Source organism: Ambystoma mexicanum, chromosome 8 (genome assembly GCF_040938575.1).
Source record: "Ambystoma mexicanum isolate Mex_15411 chromosome 8, UKY_AmexF1_1, whole genome shotgun sequence".
Lineage (NCBI taxonomy): Eukaryota > Metazoa > Chordata > Amphibia > Caudata > Ambystomatidae > Ambystoma > Ambystoma mexicanum.
Genome location: NC_090929.1, coordinates 494,112,305 through 494,130,240, shown reverse-complemented (window position 1 = coordinate 494,130,240; position 17,936 = coordinate 494,112,305). Strand labels below are relative to the sequence as shown.

The window sequence follows — 17,936 nt, the reverse complement described above, 5'->3', positions numbered from 1 at the left end:
GCCTAAGGCACAAGCCGTTGCCCAACTGGCGAAATCCAGTGTCAGCGATGTCCGTCGCAATCGTAATGGCGTGGTCCGACGCCACCTCTCCTTCCTGCAAGATCTCTAGGGCTTCAGCCCTCTTGTCGTCCGGTAGGAAGTCCAGCAGGGGGGCCAGTTTGTACCACAACTCCCAGTCGTAGCGGGCTACGATAACCAAGGCGTTGGCCGCCTTAATCGTCGTCGCTGCAGACGAGATGACTCTGCGTCCCATCATATCTAATTTCTTTCCGGGGTCGGCTGTCAAGGGGGCCGCGTCCGGGACCCGGTACTTCTTCTCGTACCGATCCCTTCTAGCCGGCGTCGTGGATGGGTTCTTGAGGAGGGCGAGGCCCTCCTCCCAAATATCGTCCAGTAGAGGTACAGAGAGGACCGTCTTCCTCTTGGTCTCGCGCCGTTGATAAAGGAAACCTTCCTTCTTCTCTTCCGGGCAGAGCTGGAATGCCCTGGCGATCATGGAGTGAAACGATCCAATCTCGTCGGGCGGGGAAGCCCGGGTGGGAGGTGACGACGGCAGATCCTCGTCGTAAACCTCGTCGTCCGTAACCGTCGCAGCCGTGTCGGTCCCCGTATCATCCCCACGAGTCGTGGACGGGGAGGAGGGCTGAACAGGGCGCGATGGCTGAAAAGGAGGCGGAGGATGAATCCTCCTTCTCTTAGGGGGAGGGCTCCCAGAAGGGCCTGGCTCCGGGTCCCCCGTCGGGAGCAGTTCCTCCGCTGGTGGTAACGGCAGTCTCGTCCTTATCTCCGAGCATAAGGACTGTATAGCCAACAAAATGGCCACCGAGTTGTCTTGCGGCACTGGTTGAGGGGAGTCCGACGGGCGGTCAGGGGCCCCGTCGGCACCCTCGACGTTATCGTCGTCTCCTACGTCGGGGTCCCTCCCGACGGGCTGGTCTTCTTCCACGCCAACGCCGTGGCTTAAGACTTCGATCAGCTCTTCCTCAGAGGTTGAGGCCGAATCCACGACGACCTCCTGCCCCCCCCCCCTTTTTCTTCTCCGTTGGAGGTTTCACGGGGGTCCTGTCGATGGGCATAAAAGAGGACTCCCTCCGCGGTGGCAGGGAGACTCTGAGCCCCGAGGTCGCCACCACTGGTGTAGCCTCCACAGGCTGAGCCAGGGCCGCCGCGACTGTCTCGATAGAGGCCTTGGCTGGATGGATTAAGGCTTTCACCACCTTAGGTGCGCTCACCGCCTTCTCCTTGGGGGGAGGGTCACTGCCTCGCTCCCCCTCCGATGGGGCCTTCGAGCTCGACCAGGGTCTCTCCAGGAGCTTCGCCGGGTGCTCGGCCTTCCTCTTACCCGAACCAGAGAGTTGGCTCGTTGTTGATGGTGCCGGGGAGGATGCGCCCTGCCTGGCGCCCGTAGAGCCCAACCGTTTGGCGCTCCCGGTGCCAGCGGACTCGCGGTGCTTGGCCTTGTGTTGGACCCCCGTCACCGGGGCGTCCTCAAAAGTCTTAGAAGACCGCTCGGACTTCTTCTTCTTCTCGCCTGACGGGCTCTTCCCTTCCAGCCAGTTGGCGAGACGTTGATGGCGGTCCTTCATGGTCCGCTCTGACATATTGCCGCAAAACGCACAGTCCTTCTCCACGTGCGTCTTGTCCTCATGTAGGCAGTAAAGGCAAAGGGAGTGTTCGTCCTCCTTAAAGACATTCTGAAGCTGGCATCCAGGGCAGACCCTGAACAGTTTTCCGGGCGTCGAGCTTCCCTTCTCCTGGGCCATGTTCGAGATGGGCCTGAGAAACTTCTGGAGTCCTCCAAAAGCGTGGCTCGACGAAATCTTCACCCTTGAGGGGCGTAGACGAATCCGACACGGGTCCCCGTTGATCGGATGAAGAAACGGTGGAGCTTGAGGCTCTTTTGACCGAAAAATACAAGTTTTTTGAGAAAAAACGTGAAAAAATAGCACTAACGCTCGAGAGCAATAGCACGAGGATCCCAACACTTGAACGTGCGGTAAAAATCTGAAGATGGCTGCCAGAGGCGGGGCTTAGGTAGAGGGCAGTCATTGGCTGTGGTCAGTATGACGCAGATATCAGTGATTGGTTACTACTACGAAAGACAGATCAGAAACGAAACTGATACTGATTTTTTCTTTACCAAGGATTCCCAGCCTGACGACGGGGAATATTCATGAGCATGTGAATCCATGCCAGACCCCATGCTGGAGAATGAGTATTTGTGTATCGTCAGCAAAGTTTGTACAAATTACTCCCATTGCATCTAATGCTGCAAAGAGCAATTTGGTGTATGCATTATATAGTGTTGGGGAAAGGCAAGAGCCTTGCAGAACTCCAAGCGGGACTGAAATAGGGTCTGCTGCTACGTCACATATGGTAACTCTGGAGGTGCGGTCCGAAAGGAATGAGTTGATCCAGGTAGTGGCATCCTTGGAAAAACTGAAATTTCTTGCAAGCGTTTGGCAGAGTTTTTGATGGTCTACTAAATCAAATGATGCAGATAAATCAAGTAGTAGCAGTATGCATAGTTGACCTGATTTCCTAATCGTGTCCCTTTGATTTTTTTAGGTCTAGTAGTGCTATCTCGTTGCTATGGCCTGGGCAAATGTCAGACTGTCTTTCTCCTAGCAAATCGTTATTTTCGAGGTGGGCTTGTACTTGAGAGTATGCGATCTTGTCTATGATTTTGAGGAGGAAAGGGGCAGTGGTGATGGGACGGTAATTGGTGGGGATGGAGGGATCCAGGGTGGGTTTTTTGAGGAGTGGGGTGACCCAGGCTTCTTTGATGTTAGGAGGGATGCTATTGGAATTAAAGGAAGCATTGACAAAATTGGTGATGGTAGTTGCTAGAGTGGGGGCACACTCCTTAACTAGTTTCGCAGGGAATGAGTCTCCTTTGCAATTAGAATGTTTTAATGAGGCTATAGTTTTTAGTATTTGCTCTGTGGTGACCATGGTGAAGTGGAATTCGGGAGTGTTCGAGTTGGTGTCGACTGTGGGGAGGGCAGCTGACCTTACAGTGGTGGCTAGTATTTCTTTTTGTGTATTGATTGTATTTTGCAAGGTGGTTATTTTGCAGGCTAGCGCCTCCTGAATGTTGGTGCACTATTCTTTGTTAACTTTGGCTAGACTCGGAGATGGGATAGGGGTTTCTAGTTCCTTAATGATGGAGAATACTATTTGAAGCAGCATTAGTGATGCGCATGTTTTTTTTTTTACTTGTTTATTTTTCAGGCAGCGCACAGGAAAACATTACAGTCTTTCAACATTTAGTACATTTCAAGTCATCTTAATCATCTCCTAAGTTTCCGTCCCACCCCACCCGTTCTGACTGCCCCTCAGGTCTTGTTCCTCCACTGATTGAGCCAGGTCCCTGTCCTCAGCCCTTTGGGCATTTACCACCAAGCGAGGTTTGTATGTTAGGGCTGGAAAGCGCTGGTAATAGTCTATCACTGGCGACCAAATGTTTGTGAAGCAGTGGAGGTGGCCTCTATTTGCGGCCATTATTTTTTCAGCAATGAAGATGTCCCAAAGCTTCAGCCACCACAGGATCATTAGGGGGCCCTCTGGGGATTTCCATGTTCGGGCAACCGTGATTTTCGCAGCTAGGAGCAGTTGCGTTATGAGAGTCGCCCGCCTGCCAGATCTCGGGTATATGCCTGGGATAGGGGTCCCCAGTAGGATTGGTTCTAGTTCCAACGGTAACGTGATCTGAGTAATGTCTGCAATGGTGGCTATACACTGGGACCAGAAGTTTGCCACCACTGGGCATGACCACCACATATGCAGGTAGGTGTCCTCCATGCCGCAACGGCGCCAGCATAGCAGGTTCAAGGACTGGTTGAAGCGATGTAGTCACAGGGGAGGGTAATACCATCTGAGCAGTAGTTTATGTGCACATTCTCGGTTGGTCACGCAGAAGGAGGACGATTGCGTACGTGCCCAGATGTCGGACCACAACTGGTCTGGAATCGCATGTCCTAGGTCCGTTTCCCACTGCGCCATATAAGTTGCTTTGGCTGCAAGCAGATTTGTCTGCAATAGTTTGTGTAGTGTGGAAATTCGCCCTCGGCTCGTGGATCAGCGGCCGTTAGTTCGAGGGCATCTAGATCTCGAGTGGTTGCAGTGCGGATCTGGGGTTGCGAACACAAGTGTCTGATTTGGATATAAGAGAATCGATCAGTCTCAGTCAGGCTAAAAGAGCTCTTACATTGGGCGAACGTCAGAGGCTGGGAGCTTTCGAATAGCTGAGGCCCCCGGTGATCCAGTTTTTAAAGTTTGAGGGTGTGGTCCCCGGGGAGAAGGCTGGGTTGTACAACACTGGGACGGTAGGGCTTAAGTCTCTTGGGATGCCTCTATCTTTGCGTGCCCAATCCCTTGCCTTTAGTGTTTGTTTGGTCGACGATAGGAGAGATGGCCATGTTCGTCGCAATGAGGCTGGCAGGTGCAGCAGGAAAAGGGAAGGGGTAATCGGGATTGTTCTACTTCCATCCATTTGGGCCGCCCTGACGCGATGGTCCAGGCTCGAGTATGAGCTATCTGCGCCGCCATCTGGTACCTTTGCAGATCAGGGACCCCTAAACCTCCCTGGGTTGGGGTGCACATCATGGTGCTCCGCGGGATGCGTGACTTTTTCCCCCTCCAGATGAAGCTAAAGATCTTCCTCTGTAACCGTTGCAGCGGGGGCGGGAATGATGGTGGGGAGGGCAGAGCAGGCGTAGAGGAACCGCGGTAGGAGATTCATCTTACAGGCCGCAATGCGACCTATCAGCGAAATTTCCTGTGAGAACCAGCGATCCAAATCATTCTCCAGGGTCTTAAACAGGGTCGGGAAGTTTATCCGGTAGGTGTCTTCGGGGCGAGCAGGGATCTGGACTCCCAGGTAGGGGATAGATTTATTGCTTAATGGAATCAGGAAATGGGTTCCGAAGGACTCCTTGTCCGCCCGATCCAGGCCTATTCCCAAGGCTGCTGCTTTCGTAAAGTTTATGGAGAATCCAGAGACCCTGCCAAAACTGTGGATTTCCGCCAGGGCGGCCCTCAACGACTGGGAGGTGTCTGTTATGGTCAACATCACATTGTCGGCATATAGCGCAATTTTATGTTGGGTAGGGCCTACTTGGAGGCCTTTAATTATGGGGTTACGACGGATCCGCAGGGCCAGAGGCTCCATCACCAGAGCAAAGAGCAGATGGGAGAGAGGACAACCCTGCCTTGTGCCGCATGTTACGGGGATCAAGCTGGATAATAGGCCATTCATTCGGAGGAGAGTATTTGGAGCTTGATAATTCGCTAGGATGAGCTTCGACAAGAGCGGTCCAAGATGGAAGGATTCCAGGGCGAGAAGGAGGAACAACCAATCTACTTTATCAAACGCCTTGGTTGCATCCAAGGCTAGTAGGGCCAGCTTTAGCAAGTGTCGCCTGGCTATTTCGATCAGATTAAGCGCCCTATGGGTATTATCCGCGGTTGCTCTATTCATCACAAAGCCTGTCTGTTCTGGGTCGATGATGTCCGGGAGAATCTTCGCCAGGCGGTTCGCCAGGACCTTCGAGTAAATGTTTACATCCAGGTTTAATAGCGAAATAGGTCTATATGCTGTGATGTCTCTAGGGTCTTTTCCTGGCTTGAGAGCTGGCATCGTAATTGATTGTTGCATTGATGCCGTGATAGAGCCTGAGGTCGCGAAGGAATTAAAGAGTGTCGCCATGGGGGCCAACAGCTGGTACCAGAAAATTTTGAAGAATCGAGGCGAGAACCCATCCGGGCCCGGGGCCCTTGATTTCAGGCTTTTAATAGCCTCGTCCACCTCATCGCTGGTGATCGGGGCCTCCAGCTCTTCTCTTCTTGCGGTGGTGATGTGAGGTACGGCAGCTTTCTGCAGGTAGGCCTGTTGTTCCTCCTTGGATCTCGGGGTAGCTGATATGGTCTCTGTGAGGTGAGCTTCTGCAACCCGCAATTTATCCCGGTCAGCTAACTGCACTATGTTCTGGGGGTCTCGCAGGCCTATAATCGTGTTCCTTCTCTTGACTCTCGCTAGCTTGTCCACAAGGAATTTGTTAGCTTCGTTACCTCTGGCATAGTAGCTTTGCTTTGTTTTGGCTAGAAGCTGAGCGGTATCCTCTGCATAGTGGGCCTCCAACTTCTTCCGGGCTGTCTGCAAGACTCTTTAAGTTTGTGGGGACCAATTTTTAGCTTTACATGCTGTCTCCGCCTCTTGCACCTTGTCCTCCATTTCACGATGGAACTGTTGCCTTCGTTTATGGTAGGCTGCACCTCGGGAGATCAAGACCCCTCTCACCACTGCCTTCATTGCGTCCCATGTGTTCGCTGGAGAGGTATCTTCGTTCCGGTTTACTTCGAAGAACTCCTTAATAGCTTTGCCCACCACGTCTCTGGTTGCCATATCGCCTAAAATAGGGTCATAGAGGGACCATCTGCGTCGCGGGGCCGGGTCAGGATCGTGGGCTCTGAGCGTTAGGATTATTGGGCCATGGTCTGTGAGGATTCTCGGCCCAATGGAAACCTCGTCTGTGAATGCTAGAACCTGAGGGGAAGCCAGGAGGAGGTTGATGCGCGAGTACGTTCTATGTACGTAAGAATGAAATGAGTAGTCCCGTTCCTCGGGATGGAGGACTCTCCAAGTGTCAACTACCTCCAAAGTTCTGAATAGCTTGGGAATCGCTGTTGCCAGGCCAAAGTCTCTACGAGCCGGGGGGTGTGACCTGTCTGTCAATGGGTCAGGGACTCAGTTGAAATCTCCCCTGATGATAGTTTGGCCTTCCGCAAATGGCGGGAGGGTATTTTCTAGGCTTGAATAGAATTCCTCCTGCCCCTCGTTAGGAGTGTACACCGAGATCAGCGTGTAGAGTTGGCCGAAGATTCGGCATTTGATCGCCACGAAGCGGCCATCCGGGCAGAGCATCGAGTCTAGGATTTGTGGTCTGAGGCCCCTGGCAAACAATCGCCGTGCCACCCTTCTTTGTTCCATTCGATGCAAGGAATTGCAGCAGGAATTGCCGGTCGTGTAGCTGCGTGAAGTCGGTCGGGAGCACATGGGTCTCTTGGAGGAAGATAACTGAGGCCTCGTCATTCTGTAAGCGCCTCAGGATCGCTTTCCTCTTCTGTGGGGCGTTGAGGCCCCTGATATTCATTGTCAGGAATTTCAGTTTCTGGTGGGCGGTGGGGCCTCCTGGGCCTTTCCAGGTGGAGGGAGCTGGTCTGAGCGGGAGGGACGGCAGTTCTCAGTCATCATCTAGAGACTTAAACTCAGCATGGGGTTCCTGTGGCTGTGTTTTATTTATCCTCCAACGGGAGGGCAAACTCGGGTGGGGGGCCGGAATTTCCAACACGGTCCCATCCACGGCCAACGGGGCCATAACTGTACTCCCAGCCAACAGGGCCAGGATCAAACCGCATAATTGGGTTCGTCTCCAAGGGTGGATCGGTGACATACTCCTTGGAGTGGGGCATGGGCCGCTCGGGGCCCGCGGCGTCTCTGACGTTTTCTTGAGTTTATCGAATTGGAAATTTCATGATTGCTGTGCGTGGTAGGGTTACTTTACTTTCCGGCGTCTGAGCTTTGGACCAGGGTTGCTGTTGCTGTTTCTGGGGTGATTGCTCCGCCTCTCCTGAGGGACGTAGGGGACTATGGGCCGTTGAGGACTCCAGAGAGTTAGCGTGCAAAATGGACTCCGCATCCTCCAGATGACTTATTTTACGCTGAACGCCTTGGAACGTGAATTGAAGCGTGGACGAGAACAACCATTGATCGCGTATTTGCTGGGACTGCAGGAACTCTGTTAAGGGCTTCAGGGCTCTTCTTTTCTGCAGGGTCATCAGCGAGAGGTCTTGGAAGATCTGAAGTTCAGTGCTCATGAACGAAAGCTCATCCTTAGTACGGCTTATTACCGAGATGGCCTCTTTGGTGGTGTAGAAATGGACTCTGGTGATTACATCTGGAGGACCGTCAGAGTCCGCTCCACGTCTTGGGCGCAATCTATGAGTGCGGTCTAGGATGAACTGGGATTTGTCCATGTGTGGAAGGAGGGCTTGGAAGAAGTTGCCCATGTACTCTGGTAATTCTTTGTCTGGGACCGATGACAGGACCCCTCGGATACGCAGGTTATTTCTTCGAGCCCTGTTTTCCAGATCCTCCTGTTTAAACTCGAGTACCTCATTCCTGTTCTGTAACACCTGGAGGTCGCGTCTCAGCTTGATTAACGTGGCATTGTGGCTCTGGGTTAGGTCCTCCACCTCTCCCAGTCTCTGCTCCGCTTCTGTGAGTCGGTGGTCCGTTTGATCCATCCGCGTAGACAGTTCAGTCATGCAAGTCCAGAATTCGGCTTCGATGTCCTGCATGAAGGCCTGGATGTCATCTCTAGTGGCTAGCTTTCCCTGTTCTTCGGGGGCATTCTGTGGGGCTAGTTTCGGGGAAGGGGCTGACTGCTTCGTCTTGTCTGCTGCCAGCAGCATGGCGGAGATGTCCGAGGACTTGGTTGCTTTAGGCTGTTTCGACATTATGGGTCCGAACCTCCTGGGGCGGCGGTCTTGGGGGTGACTCCCGTCAGCTATTCCGCAGGGGATACCCAAAGTGTTAGAGGCTCCGAAGCCATCAGTTGGCAGTAAACTGGGGTCCCAAGGGCGAACCCGAGGCATCGATCACTGGCAGGAGAGGCCCCACTGTCGTAGGGATGGAGGTCCAGGACACTCAAGGGGCAGCGAGGACTGATGGGCAGGGGCGCCCCAGGAAGCCACTGGGTGGCGGGGTGCTGCGAGGATAGTGATCTCAGAGGCTTAGGATCCCAGTGGCGCTGTAATCGCCAGTTCAGCGCCTCAGGCGGCGGAACCAGGAGATTCTTGTTGAATCCAGGGGGCAGCAGGAGGGGGGCCTAGGGCGGCTGCTGTCGCTGGTGCGGGGCCCCAGGCTGTGCACAGGACAAGGGTCGGTGGGCCGGGGCACCCCTGGAAGATGTGAAGGGAGACCCAGCAATGCACAGCCCGGAGGCGAAGTGGCCGCAACCGCTTCAAGCGGCCACGGGATGCCAGCACCCCCCAGAGCCCCGCCGCTGCGCTCTCACCTCCTCCAGGGCCTGAGGACCCCAGCCGCCTCTCTCAGAGATCCCAGGGGCGGGAAGGAGGCCACACACCACCCGCCGCACTCGCTCTTCCATGAGTCAGTGGCCCGGACTCCCATGCAGCGCCGTCGCAGCCGCTGCCTCTGGCTGCTTCAGGACTCCACTTCGGCGTCTGGGACAGGGCAGGGATGGATTCCCGCTCGCTCCTTGTCACGGAGAGGGGCTTGTCTCGTCCACCATCTTGGATGTGCCGGCCGCGTCTCGGCGCGAAAGTGAGGCACTGCCGGTTCAGGGGCTAGCAGGGGGAAACGGGGCCTCATCGGCTCACATCAGGTGCTCTGAGACTTCAGGAAGCCATTGATCCGCGCAACAGCGCGATCCGGTCCGAAACCATCAAATTGTAGCTGGTGGCCGCGGGCTCTGGGCGGAGGCCATCAAGGAAGCAGCTGCATTGCTGGCGCTCCTGGCCACGCCCCCCAGTGATGCGCATGTTTAAAGAATTTGCTTTCTGGGTGTATACTTCATCCTTGTATAGTTTAGAGATGCGCTGTACTTCGTTTTTGTTGTCGCTAGAGGGATTTTTTCTGTATAGGTGTTCTTGTGCTCTTTTCATTTTTCGGAGTTCTCTAAGGTTATCATTAAACCAGGTTTTGCTTCTTTTGGGCTTTGGTTGTTTAGGCTTGAGCGGAGCTATTTGATCTATGGCTGTCTTTAGGCAGGAGTGGTAGTGCAGAGAGATGGCCTCAGGGTTGCAGTCTGTCGGTTGCTGCCTATTGATGAGTTTGGTCAGTATTGGCGTTAGGCTTTCTTGGGTTAATTTCCTAGAGTCCCGCATTAATGTGGGTAGAGCATTGTGGCAGGTGGAGAGGGGTCTTGACATAATAGGATATCAAATCTGATGAATCAGTGATTAGTCCAGGTCATTTCTATGATGTCTCCTATAAGTAATGTGGAATTTAGTGTCAGGATCCAATCCAGGATCCGGCCTTTAGAATGTGTGGGAAGGGGGACCATTTGTTTGAATTGCATTTCAAGGAAGGCATTGTGGAAGACAGAGGCTTTGATGTCAGTTGGGTCATTAAATCCTAAATTGATATCTCTTAAGAGTATAAATTTAGTGGTGGGTTTAAGTATAGGAGCGATGAACAGAGATAGTTCTAAGTTTGGATGATTGGTGGAACTGGGTACTCTGTATACTATTAGACAGTTAAGGGTGGTTTTGGGGTTGGTGGTGAGCTTGAGGGTGAGGAGTTTGTAGCCTGCTAGTCTTTCTGTGGTGCATTCTCTAAATTGGAGGGAGGATTTAGCTATGATGGCTACTCCACTTCCTGTGGTCTCTTGACGATCTGATCTGAACTGTGTGTAATTGGGTGGAAGTGCTAGTGTGATTAGTGGGCCTGATGCTGCATGGAGCCAGGTCTCAGTTAGCGCTAGGAAGTCTAAATTGTGTTCCAAAATGAGGTCATGTATATCAGTGGCATGGGCACCTAATGATCTGACATTGAGAAGGGCGCCTCTTAATGAATCTGTACTCTAGGTACTGTAAGGACTATTTTACCTCTAGGTTAAAAATGTCTGGTTTCCTTTTCTGCCTACCCCTTACCCATGTATATTAGGCCCTGACCCCTGGTGAATGACCTCCCATTTATAATAATGGTGGGTGGTGTCTACAGGACTCTCCATGTATAGCCCTTAGGGGATTTTACATGCTTTGCTAAACTGTGTGGTTGTCTTGTTCTGCCTACCCCCTCCGTTAATTTATGTTGAGTGCCTATCTGAGATAGTGGGCATACATATTGGCAGTGGGGTTAGGAGAGTCCTTTATACATATTTTGTTGGCATAGCATGCATTTTAGAATACTGTCTTAAGTACTTATTTGACCGGATAGAGTTCCCTATGTGAAACATTATTAAATTATTTATTTTTCAGTGTTTAAGTGTGTTGTATTTTCTAGAAATAAATGTGGGGGCTCATTTTACCTTGGGTCAGCCTGCTACCCCTACTTACCTGAGTTAAGCCTTGCCGCTCGGTCTATGTTACTTACCTTTATGAGAGGTTTGGCTCTTCTTTTTTTCAGGTTGTTAGTCCCCATTAAGGTCAGTGGCACAACAATTGCCTTAACAGTGTTAAGCCAGTCTTCAGTTTGCCAACAGAGGAAAGGGAAAACATATTGGAGGTAGAGGAGAGAGACATGGCTATGGAAGAATTTCAACACTTGTGCAAGGAAGGGTCCAGGGCAGGGAATTATTGCATACAGTGATTCAACCTTTCTACGCTATGTATCAGAGGTAAGCCTGGTCAAATTAAACAGAATACAGGTAACTAGGTGTAACAAAGTTGTAAAACTTGCAAACCATGCCCATCACAGAAAAGAAAAAATCCCATAACCACCTTGCTTTAGTTTTTTGGTGATGGAGACCTGGCACTTGATACATTTCTTCATCCGCCTGGAACATTCTAGAAAGAAGAGTAGAAGGGACAAGGTTAAGCTGAGAGTTATCCAGGAAAACAGCAACATATTTTACATAAACAACACAGGGAAGCAAGAGTATTCCTGAGGTAAAAAAAGAAAGAAAAATGTTTTTAAAACTCTTCCAGTGCACTCTCAGGGATAAAGGGCATAGGGGACATGAGGGGCATATAAGCATGTCTTAGGGGGACTGCACTGTTCGACTTTTTGTTTTAAATGGCTAAGCGTAGGCACAATTTGATTTTACACAAGTCATTTTTCATGGTTTCATGGTCGTCAGAGGGGGTGCGACTGAACATCCTTGAAGAGTCAATCGTTTAGTTTGGGGTAGATTAAATGTGCTCCAGAAATAATGACTTAAATAGATCACTGCTATTGATGTTTCTCTTTTCTAGGTACAGACAGAAGCAGAAGGTGCATCAATCGCGAAATATTTGTAGATCGTTACCAAGAGCCTTTTATGCAAGTGAGACTTTGCATAGCAGAACATATTTACAGCCCCGGAAATCAGCATGCACGATTAGGAGTTGTAATAATTGCATTGCATACTTTAAGGTAGAATATTGCCTCAGAGCTATATCTAGATCTCACTTAGGACGTGCTTGATACTTTTAGACTCAAAAGGTGGGGGCTACCGCCAAGATGCCCTTATGCTCTGAGTGAGTATCCTGAAACAGACTGGCACTGGTGTTGTACGTGGTAGTGTACCTTATTCCAGTGGGTGCAAGGGAATCCCTTTCAACCTGGAGGCTTTTAAATAGAACCTCTAATTGGTCATCTTTCTCGCTGGGATGGTTATGTCAGGGTCCCGACTGCAACTCTCAAGTTACACTGAATGGAGATACCAACAGTCTAGCACTAGCCTAAAATACCATGAGGGGTATGGGTTATGCCAAAGCGCTATTTAGTAACACGAAAAAAGGAGGTAAGAAGACAAAGTCGCTGACATCCCATCACACATCTAGAAGGCAGTACTAGCTTTCTTAGCTGTCCATGGATTTAGACTCTTTGCATGTCATTAAGCAGAGAAACAACAAGACATAAATAGGAAAGAGAAGGTTCTATCTGTCCCTACCCATCTTGGGCACTAGTCTGCGCTGGTGTGACGCCTGTCTAATAGTGGCTAGAATAAGAAGGAAACAGTTTACTGGTATTTCAACTCTTTTTTTCTATTATTCAGTGATACTTGATTGACCGATGGCCCTGGCACTATACTGTTGGTACATACTCGTGGTGTGATCACGGTAATGAGCACAAAGCAAAGACCTCACTTCTTAAGAAAGTTAAAATAGGGGTTGAAGCTAATTCCCGAACAGTATTGAGGCAAAGAATTACTTTTTGGCCACTACTGAGGGTGAATGAACCCCAATAAAAAAGTTAGATCTGACTAAACAACTAAAACCATCATGCTATGAAGGCTAGGCCAGGGGGTAGATACTGAGGTTTCTTGATCTCCCTGTGGCTATGACGTGGTGTGCAGTAGGGACCTTCCTGCCATCTCCACGTGTGTTAAACAGTTTTAATGGTCTGAGTGGTTAGTGCCACTTTCTTCAGGACTGTCTTTGTAATTAGTTTGCAAGGCTTATTGGCTTCTAGGACGTGGCTACAAATGTATTGGCTACTCAAACTATGTATCCAATATACAGCTGTAACAATGGAACAGTCTCACCTCAAACTGGTTTAGGAAGACATTCAGACTGACCCCGTAAAGAACCAAAGGGGACAGTGTCCCTACTAGTTGTGTTAAACTAGCATCCAATTAGTTTACACCCTGTAAAGTATGTGTGCAACATTTGGAGCATACACATGTATGGAGGAGGTACTTATAGGTCACTATTGTGACTAAGGTGCAGGAAAGCAGATATGTTGAATGAGGCAAGTCGCACTAATCGCTTTGTTGAGGAGCACCAGGAGAGGAAGCAATGGAATGTGCTACATTTAGACCTTTGTTTGTGTCATGGTGTATACAACAAACTCCACATTTCGCAGGGGTTGGGAGGGGGGACGTTTATCATAGATATTTCCTCATTGTTATGTATTTTATAGTATGTTGGCATGTTACATGTTGTGGCCCAACTATTCACAATACATGCATTCTGGGCAGTTAATGTTAAAGCTAGAACGGTCAGAAGGAGACAATTACCATCCAGCAAAGGCACAGCAACCAACTACTGTTCCAAGCTTTAATCAAGTTGAGACATGCCAGTAATGATTAAGATTCCATATGGCATTTTACTGTGGAGATTGTGCTTATCCGCTTACGGATATGTTGCCCTAGTCAAGTTACCTCAACTGGTTACTTCAAAGGTAGTGGAGGGAATCCCGAGATGGGCCAGTTCTAGCCGTAGCTCTGTAACCTTCCTAACGCTTTGCATTTCTAGCTTGGCATGCATATGCAATTGCTCGCAAGTGCAGTCTTCATGGAACGGCTTGTCAATACATTATTGCTGTTGCATGATTGTTTCTCGTGCCATACTGCTGTGTGCTTACCTTTTTCCAGCAGATTTCTAGTTTGCTTGCAAGGATGTCACAGATGAACGCAAGTTACCGGTGGAATGGGATTAGACGTGCCTTAATGTTTTTGCTGTATCCATGGTTACTGGTCTTGAGCGCTATGGCATGCATACAGGTGTTATGGGTAAAGTTCAATCTGAGCCGCCATCTTGGAAGGGACTTTGGATTAATGTATTGTCCACACAAGCTGCTGTGTGTGACAGAGGTTACCTTTACCTGAGACAGTAATAAATTACTAATTAATCCCTGATAGAACTAAGGCTATGAAGGCTGATAATTGTGACGGTAATGCACAGGATTGGCAAATGTATACAGTCAGATCCTATCGCATGTAATGTTGTAGCCAGGCCGCCATCTTAGAAGGGGCTAAGGATTAATGTATTATCCATGCAAACTGCTGTCTATGACAGAGGCTATCTTAAACTGAGCCAGTAAATAATCGCTTCCTGAACCTTTTTAAAATACAGAGGCTACGAAGGGCTGATAGTTATGACTGTATTGCACAGAAATGACATTAGGGTGTTGGAATCCTTGGTTAATTATATTTAGCATTCAGAGTGCTTTACATATCATTAGTTGCAAGCATATGTATCCCAATAATACAAGTTTTTTGAATAGACAGTTTGCATTATTTATAGCAGAAGACTTAAATATATACGTTTGGGCCATTGCGCAATTAATAATTTTGCCTGTAAAGAGACAAGTGAAAATCTCAGGGTTGCTTAAGTGTTGGGGCAGTTGTCCACGTACTGCGTTCCAATTGTATACAGTTCTTCTTGTTACGGGTGGTCAGTTTCCTAAGCACCGCCATCCAGAAGCCAGATTACAAAGCTGATCAGGATGCCAACACCCTATTATAGGGTGCCAAATAAAAACTGAAATAACAATTGGCATAATTGAAGCAAGGATCTACACAATGGTACTAACCCACAATCACCTGTGACACTGAACAGGCTATATGTATTTTGTTTTTCTAATGTTGACAAAGCCTGCAACAGGGTGAAACATCAGCACATGCCACGATCTGGGTAATGTTGTCTCAAACAGTAATTCACACAATTTAGGATTGTACTAGAATGCGGTTACTGATCCTATGGAAAGTGACAGTAACAGGAGGACCAAGGGTGCATATTCCTACGGGACTGTTTAGGGAATCCAGTGATCTCGCAGTGGTACAGGGTTTCCTAATGACCATCAAGTATATGGTGCAATTCCCCTTAATAGGGATAGACCCACATGGTTTCTGTTGCAGTCATATGACATGCTAGCTGGTGGGGAGTATAGTAGCCAGTATATCAGCTCATTAATTCCTTGTTGGTCAGTTATAATGGCGAAAATCCACCCATGTTCCCTTTTGAGTAGGAGGGAGTGTATGTCTCCACCGCTGGGTGGAACGGTCACCATTTCTACAATTGTCCAGACCAGATCATTCTCCTTGTGTCCTTTTTGGTGTTCCTGTATTCTTTTCTTGATGGGCCTGGCCGTCATGCCGATGTATTTGAGATCATGGAGGACAAACTTCTAAGCTGGACGATTCAGTCTTCTAATAACATTTCTCTACACTCAAAAATATCTCACCCTTTTAGGAAGAACACCCTGTCCCTGTTTGCCAGAATCTTTCCCTGGGCATCGAGTGTTGCATCGCCTATCTAAGAGGGATAGGTGACAGAGTGTCCCTAATCAGCCTTCATTCATACATAATATCTGGTAAAATGTCAGGTTAGTCAATAACCATAACCACTGTAAGGTGACAGTAATGCCATATGTTAATGTCTATCAAATTATCAATGTCCTATCCTCATTAGTGGTCTTTCAGTCCACGTTTTAATCACCAGTAATTTAGAGGATATGTCGATGACTTAGAACCTTATTCTGAAAAAGGCTACAAAATGCTTGGTTATCGGAGCATTACAAGCTAGAAGCTAGAATGGCCCTCAAGCACTAAAAAAATGTTTTTGTGTCCTTATGTTTTATTCATGGACATCTTCTGCATGAGCAAGCTCATGCCTGATGGGGTCAACCGGTTTCGACGATACAGGTAGCTATGATAATCTTTGTCAGGACCAAAACTATGGTATTGCTTCCGCCTGTAGATCAATGGTGTTTATCCAGGGGACACCTAAGCTTCCCGTAAGCCTTTTAGACAGGTTTGTACCAGCGAAGGGTGGGGTCAACCAGCAATTGCAGGAGGCTGGATTCCAGTGTTGGCTTCTCCGCGTGTGACTTTCACTCGTGCAAGATGGAATTTTCACTCGTGAGTGGCGTATGTTTCAGCCTGCTAGTGTTAATTGGTATGCAGATCTAGCACACACTGGCTCCTATCAGCGTGTCTTGTGTGCCCCCTGGAGACCATAGAGACGCCCTCAACAACACAATACACGTAGACGCCACAGAGTTTGCTCCCGAGGGCACACAGGAGCACTATGCTGCTCAGGAGTGGTGTTGGTGGAAAAGCGTAAGCAAATTTCCCTGACCAGCTCATCCACAGGTCGTTCCTCTAGGTTCTGGGTTGGGGAAACCTGGATGCGATACCCCAGAGGGAGATGACCTTGTCTAGAATTCCCCTGTTGAGTTGCAACTTGTGTTCCTGGGGTAGAGAATTTCTGCCAGAGGATCGGGTTCCACTGGAACGTATTGAGGCACTAGGAACATGTTCCACCTGAGAGTCCACTTCCACATTTTTGAGGATAGCCTGGACAGACTTGGAGATTGTGTGCCTCCTTGCTTGTTTATGTAGAACATGGCTGTGGTGCGATTTGTGAGGACTTGCGCAGTATGGCCTGTTAGATGCATCTGGAAAGCTTGTAGGGCTTTGAGTACCGCTGGTAAATTTTAAAAGGTTGATGTGGTTCTGGGCTGTGATCTGTGTCCACAGGCCATGCGCTGTGTGGTGAAGGTAATGGGCTCCCCATTCGGAGAGTGAGGCGTCCAAGTATCACTTAGATTGGAGGATTGTGAAAGGGTTTTCCCTTTAACACAGTTTCCTTTGACCACCAGCAAAGTGCTTGTACTAGGGTTAACGAAACAACCACTAGATCGTCCCACTAACCGCTTGCCTGAGCCCATTGTTTTGCTAACCTACTCCTGCATTGGGCGCATGCGCAACCGTGCATGTGGTACTATATAAATGCATGAAGCCATCATCCCTAGCAGGCACATTGCTTTGCATACGGTTATTTGACGACCAGCAAGATAATGCAGTATTTGCAGCAGTATGAGACTAACCCCTCTCGTATTTATGATAGCTCCTAGAAACTGCTTGGAACGAGGCTTGATTTTTTCTCATTGATTGAAAACCCCAATTGGAACACAAGGTTAATTGTTCTTTGGGTATTCTACTGGCAAATTTGAGGGAATTCCCCGGTTATCAGTCAGTCGTCCAGGTAAGGGTACACTGGGATTGATTGTCTGCGTAAGTGCGCGGCCACTACCACCAATACCTTGGTGAATACCATTGGAGCTGAGGCAATGCCGAAGGGGAGCACCGTGAATTGGTAGTGTTGATTTGCTATTTTGAAGTGCCGGAATTTTCTGTGCGCTGGGAACATTGAAATATGTTGCCATGTATCTGGTCCTGTAGATTCCAGGGCTGCAGGAGCTGCTGAACCCCACAGACCCTCTAAAGTGTTTGGTCAACTGCTTACATAACTTACAGCAGAAATCCCAACAACCCTGAGGGAAAGGGGAAGTGGAGAAAATAAAAAACAAATTTCTGTCTTCAAACTGGAAGTCTGAGAATCTGCAGAGGACGAGAAAACTAAAATGGTTACTTTAGTACTTTTACTCTGAACCACTTCCCTTCCCAATTCACAATCGGTACCTGTTTAGCCTCCTCGAAGAGCTGGGAGGTTTTTTCAACGAAAAACCATTAGAA

The 17,936-nt window shown here is 49.1% G+C and overlaps 1 protein-coding gene across 4 annotated transcripts in view; it reads right to left on the bottom strand.

Moving 5' to 3' along the window:
• MIB2 (MIB E3 ubiquitin protein ligase 2) overlaps positions 1-17,936 on the bottom strand; it is a 725,636-nt gene that overhangs the window by 24,360 nt on the left and 683,340 nt on the right. For all 4 annotated transcript variants that reach the window (XM_069610141.1, XM_069610142.1, XM_069610144.1 and 1 more), the window contains one exon: positions 11,470-11,535. In XM_069610141.1, coding sequence (XP_069466242.1) covers positions 11,470-11,535 — 66 coding nt within the window. The remainder of the gene's footprint in view (positions 1-11,469; positions 11,536-17,936) is intronic.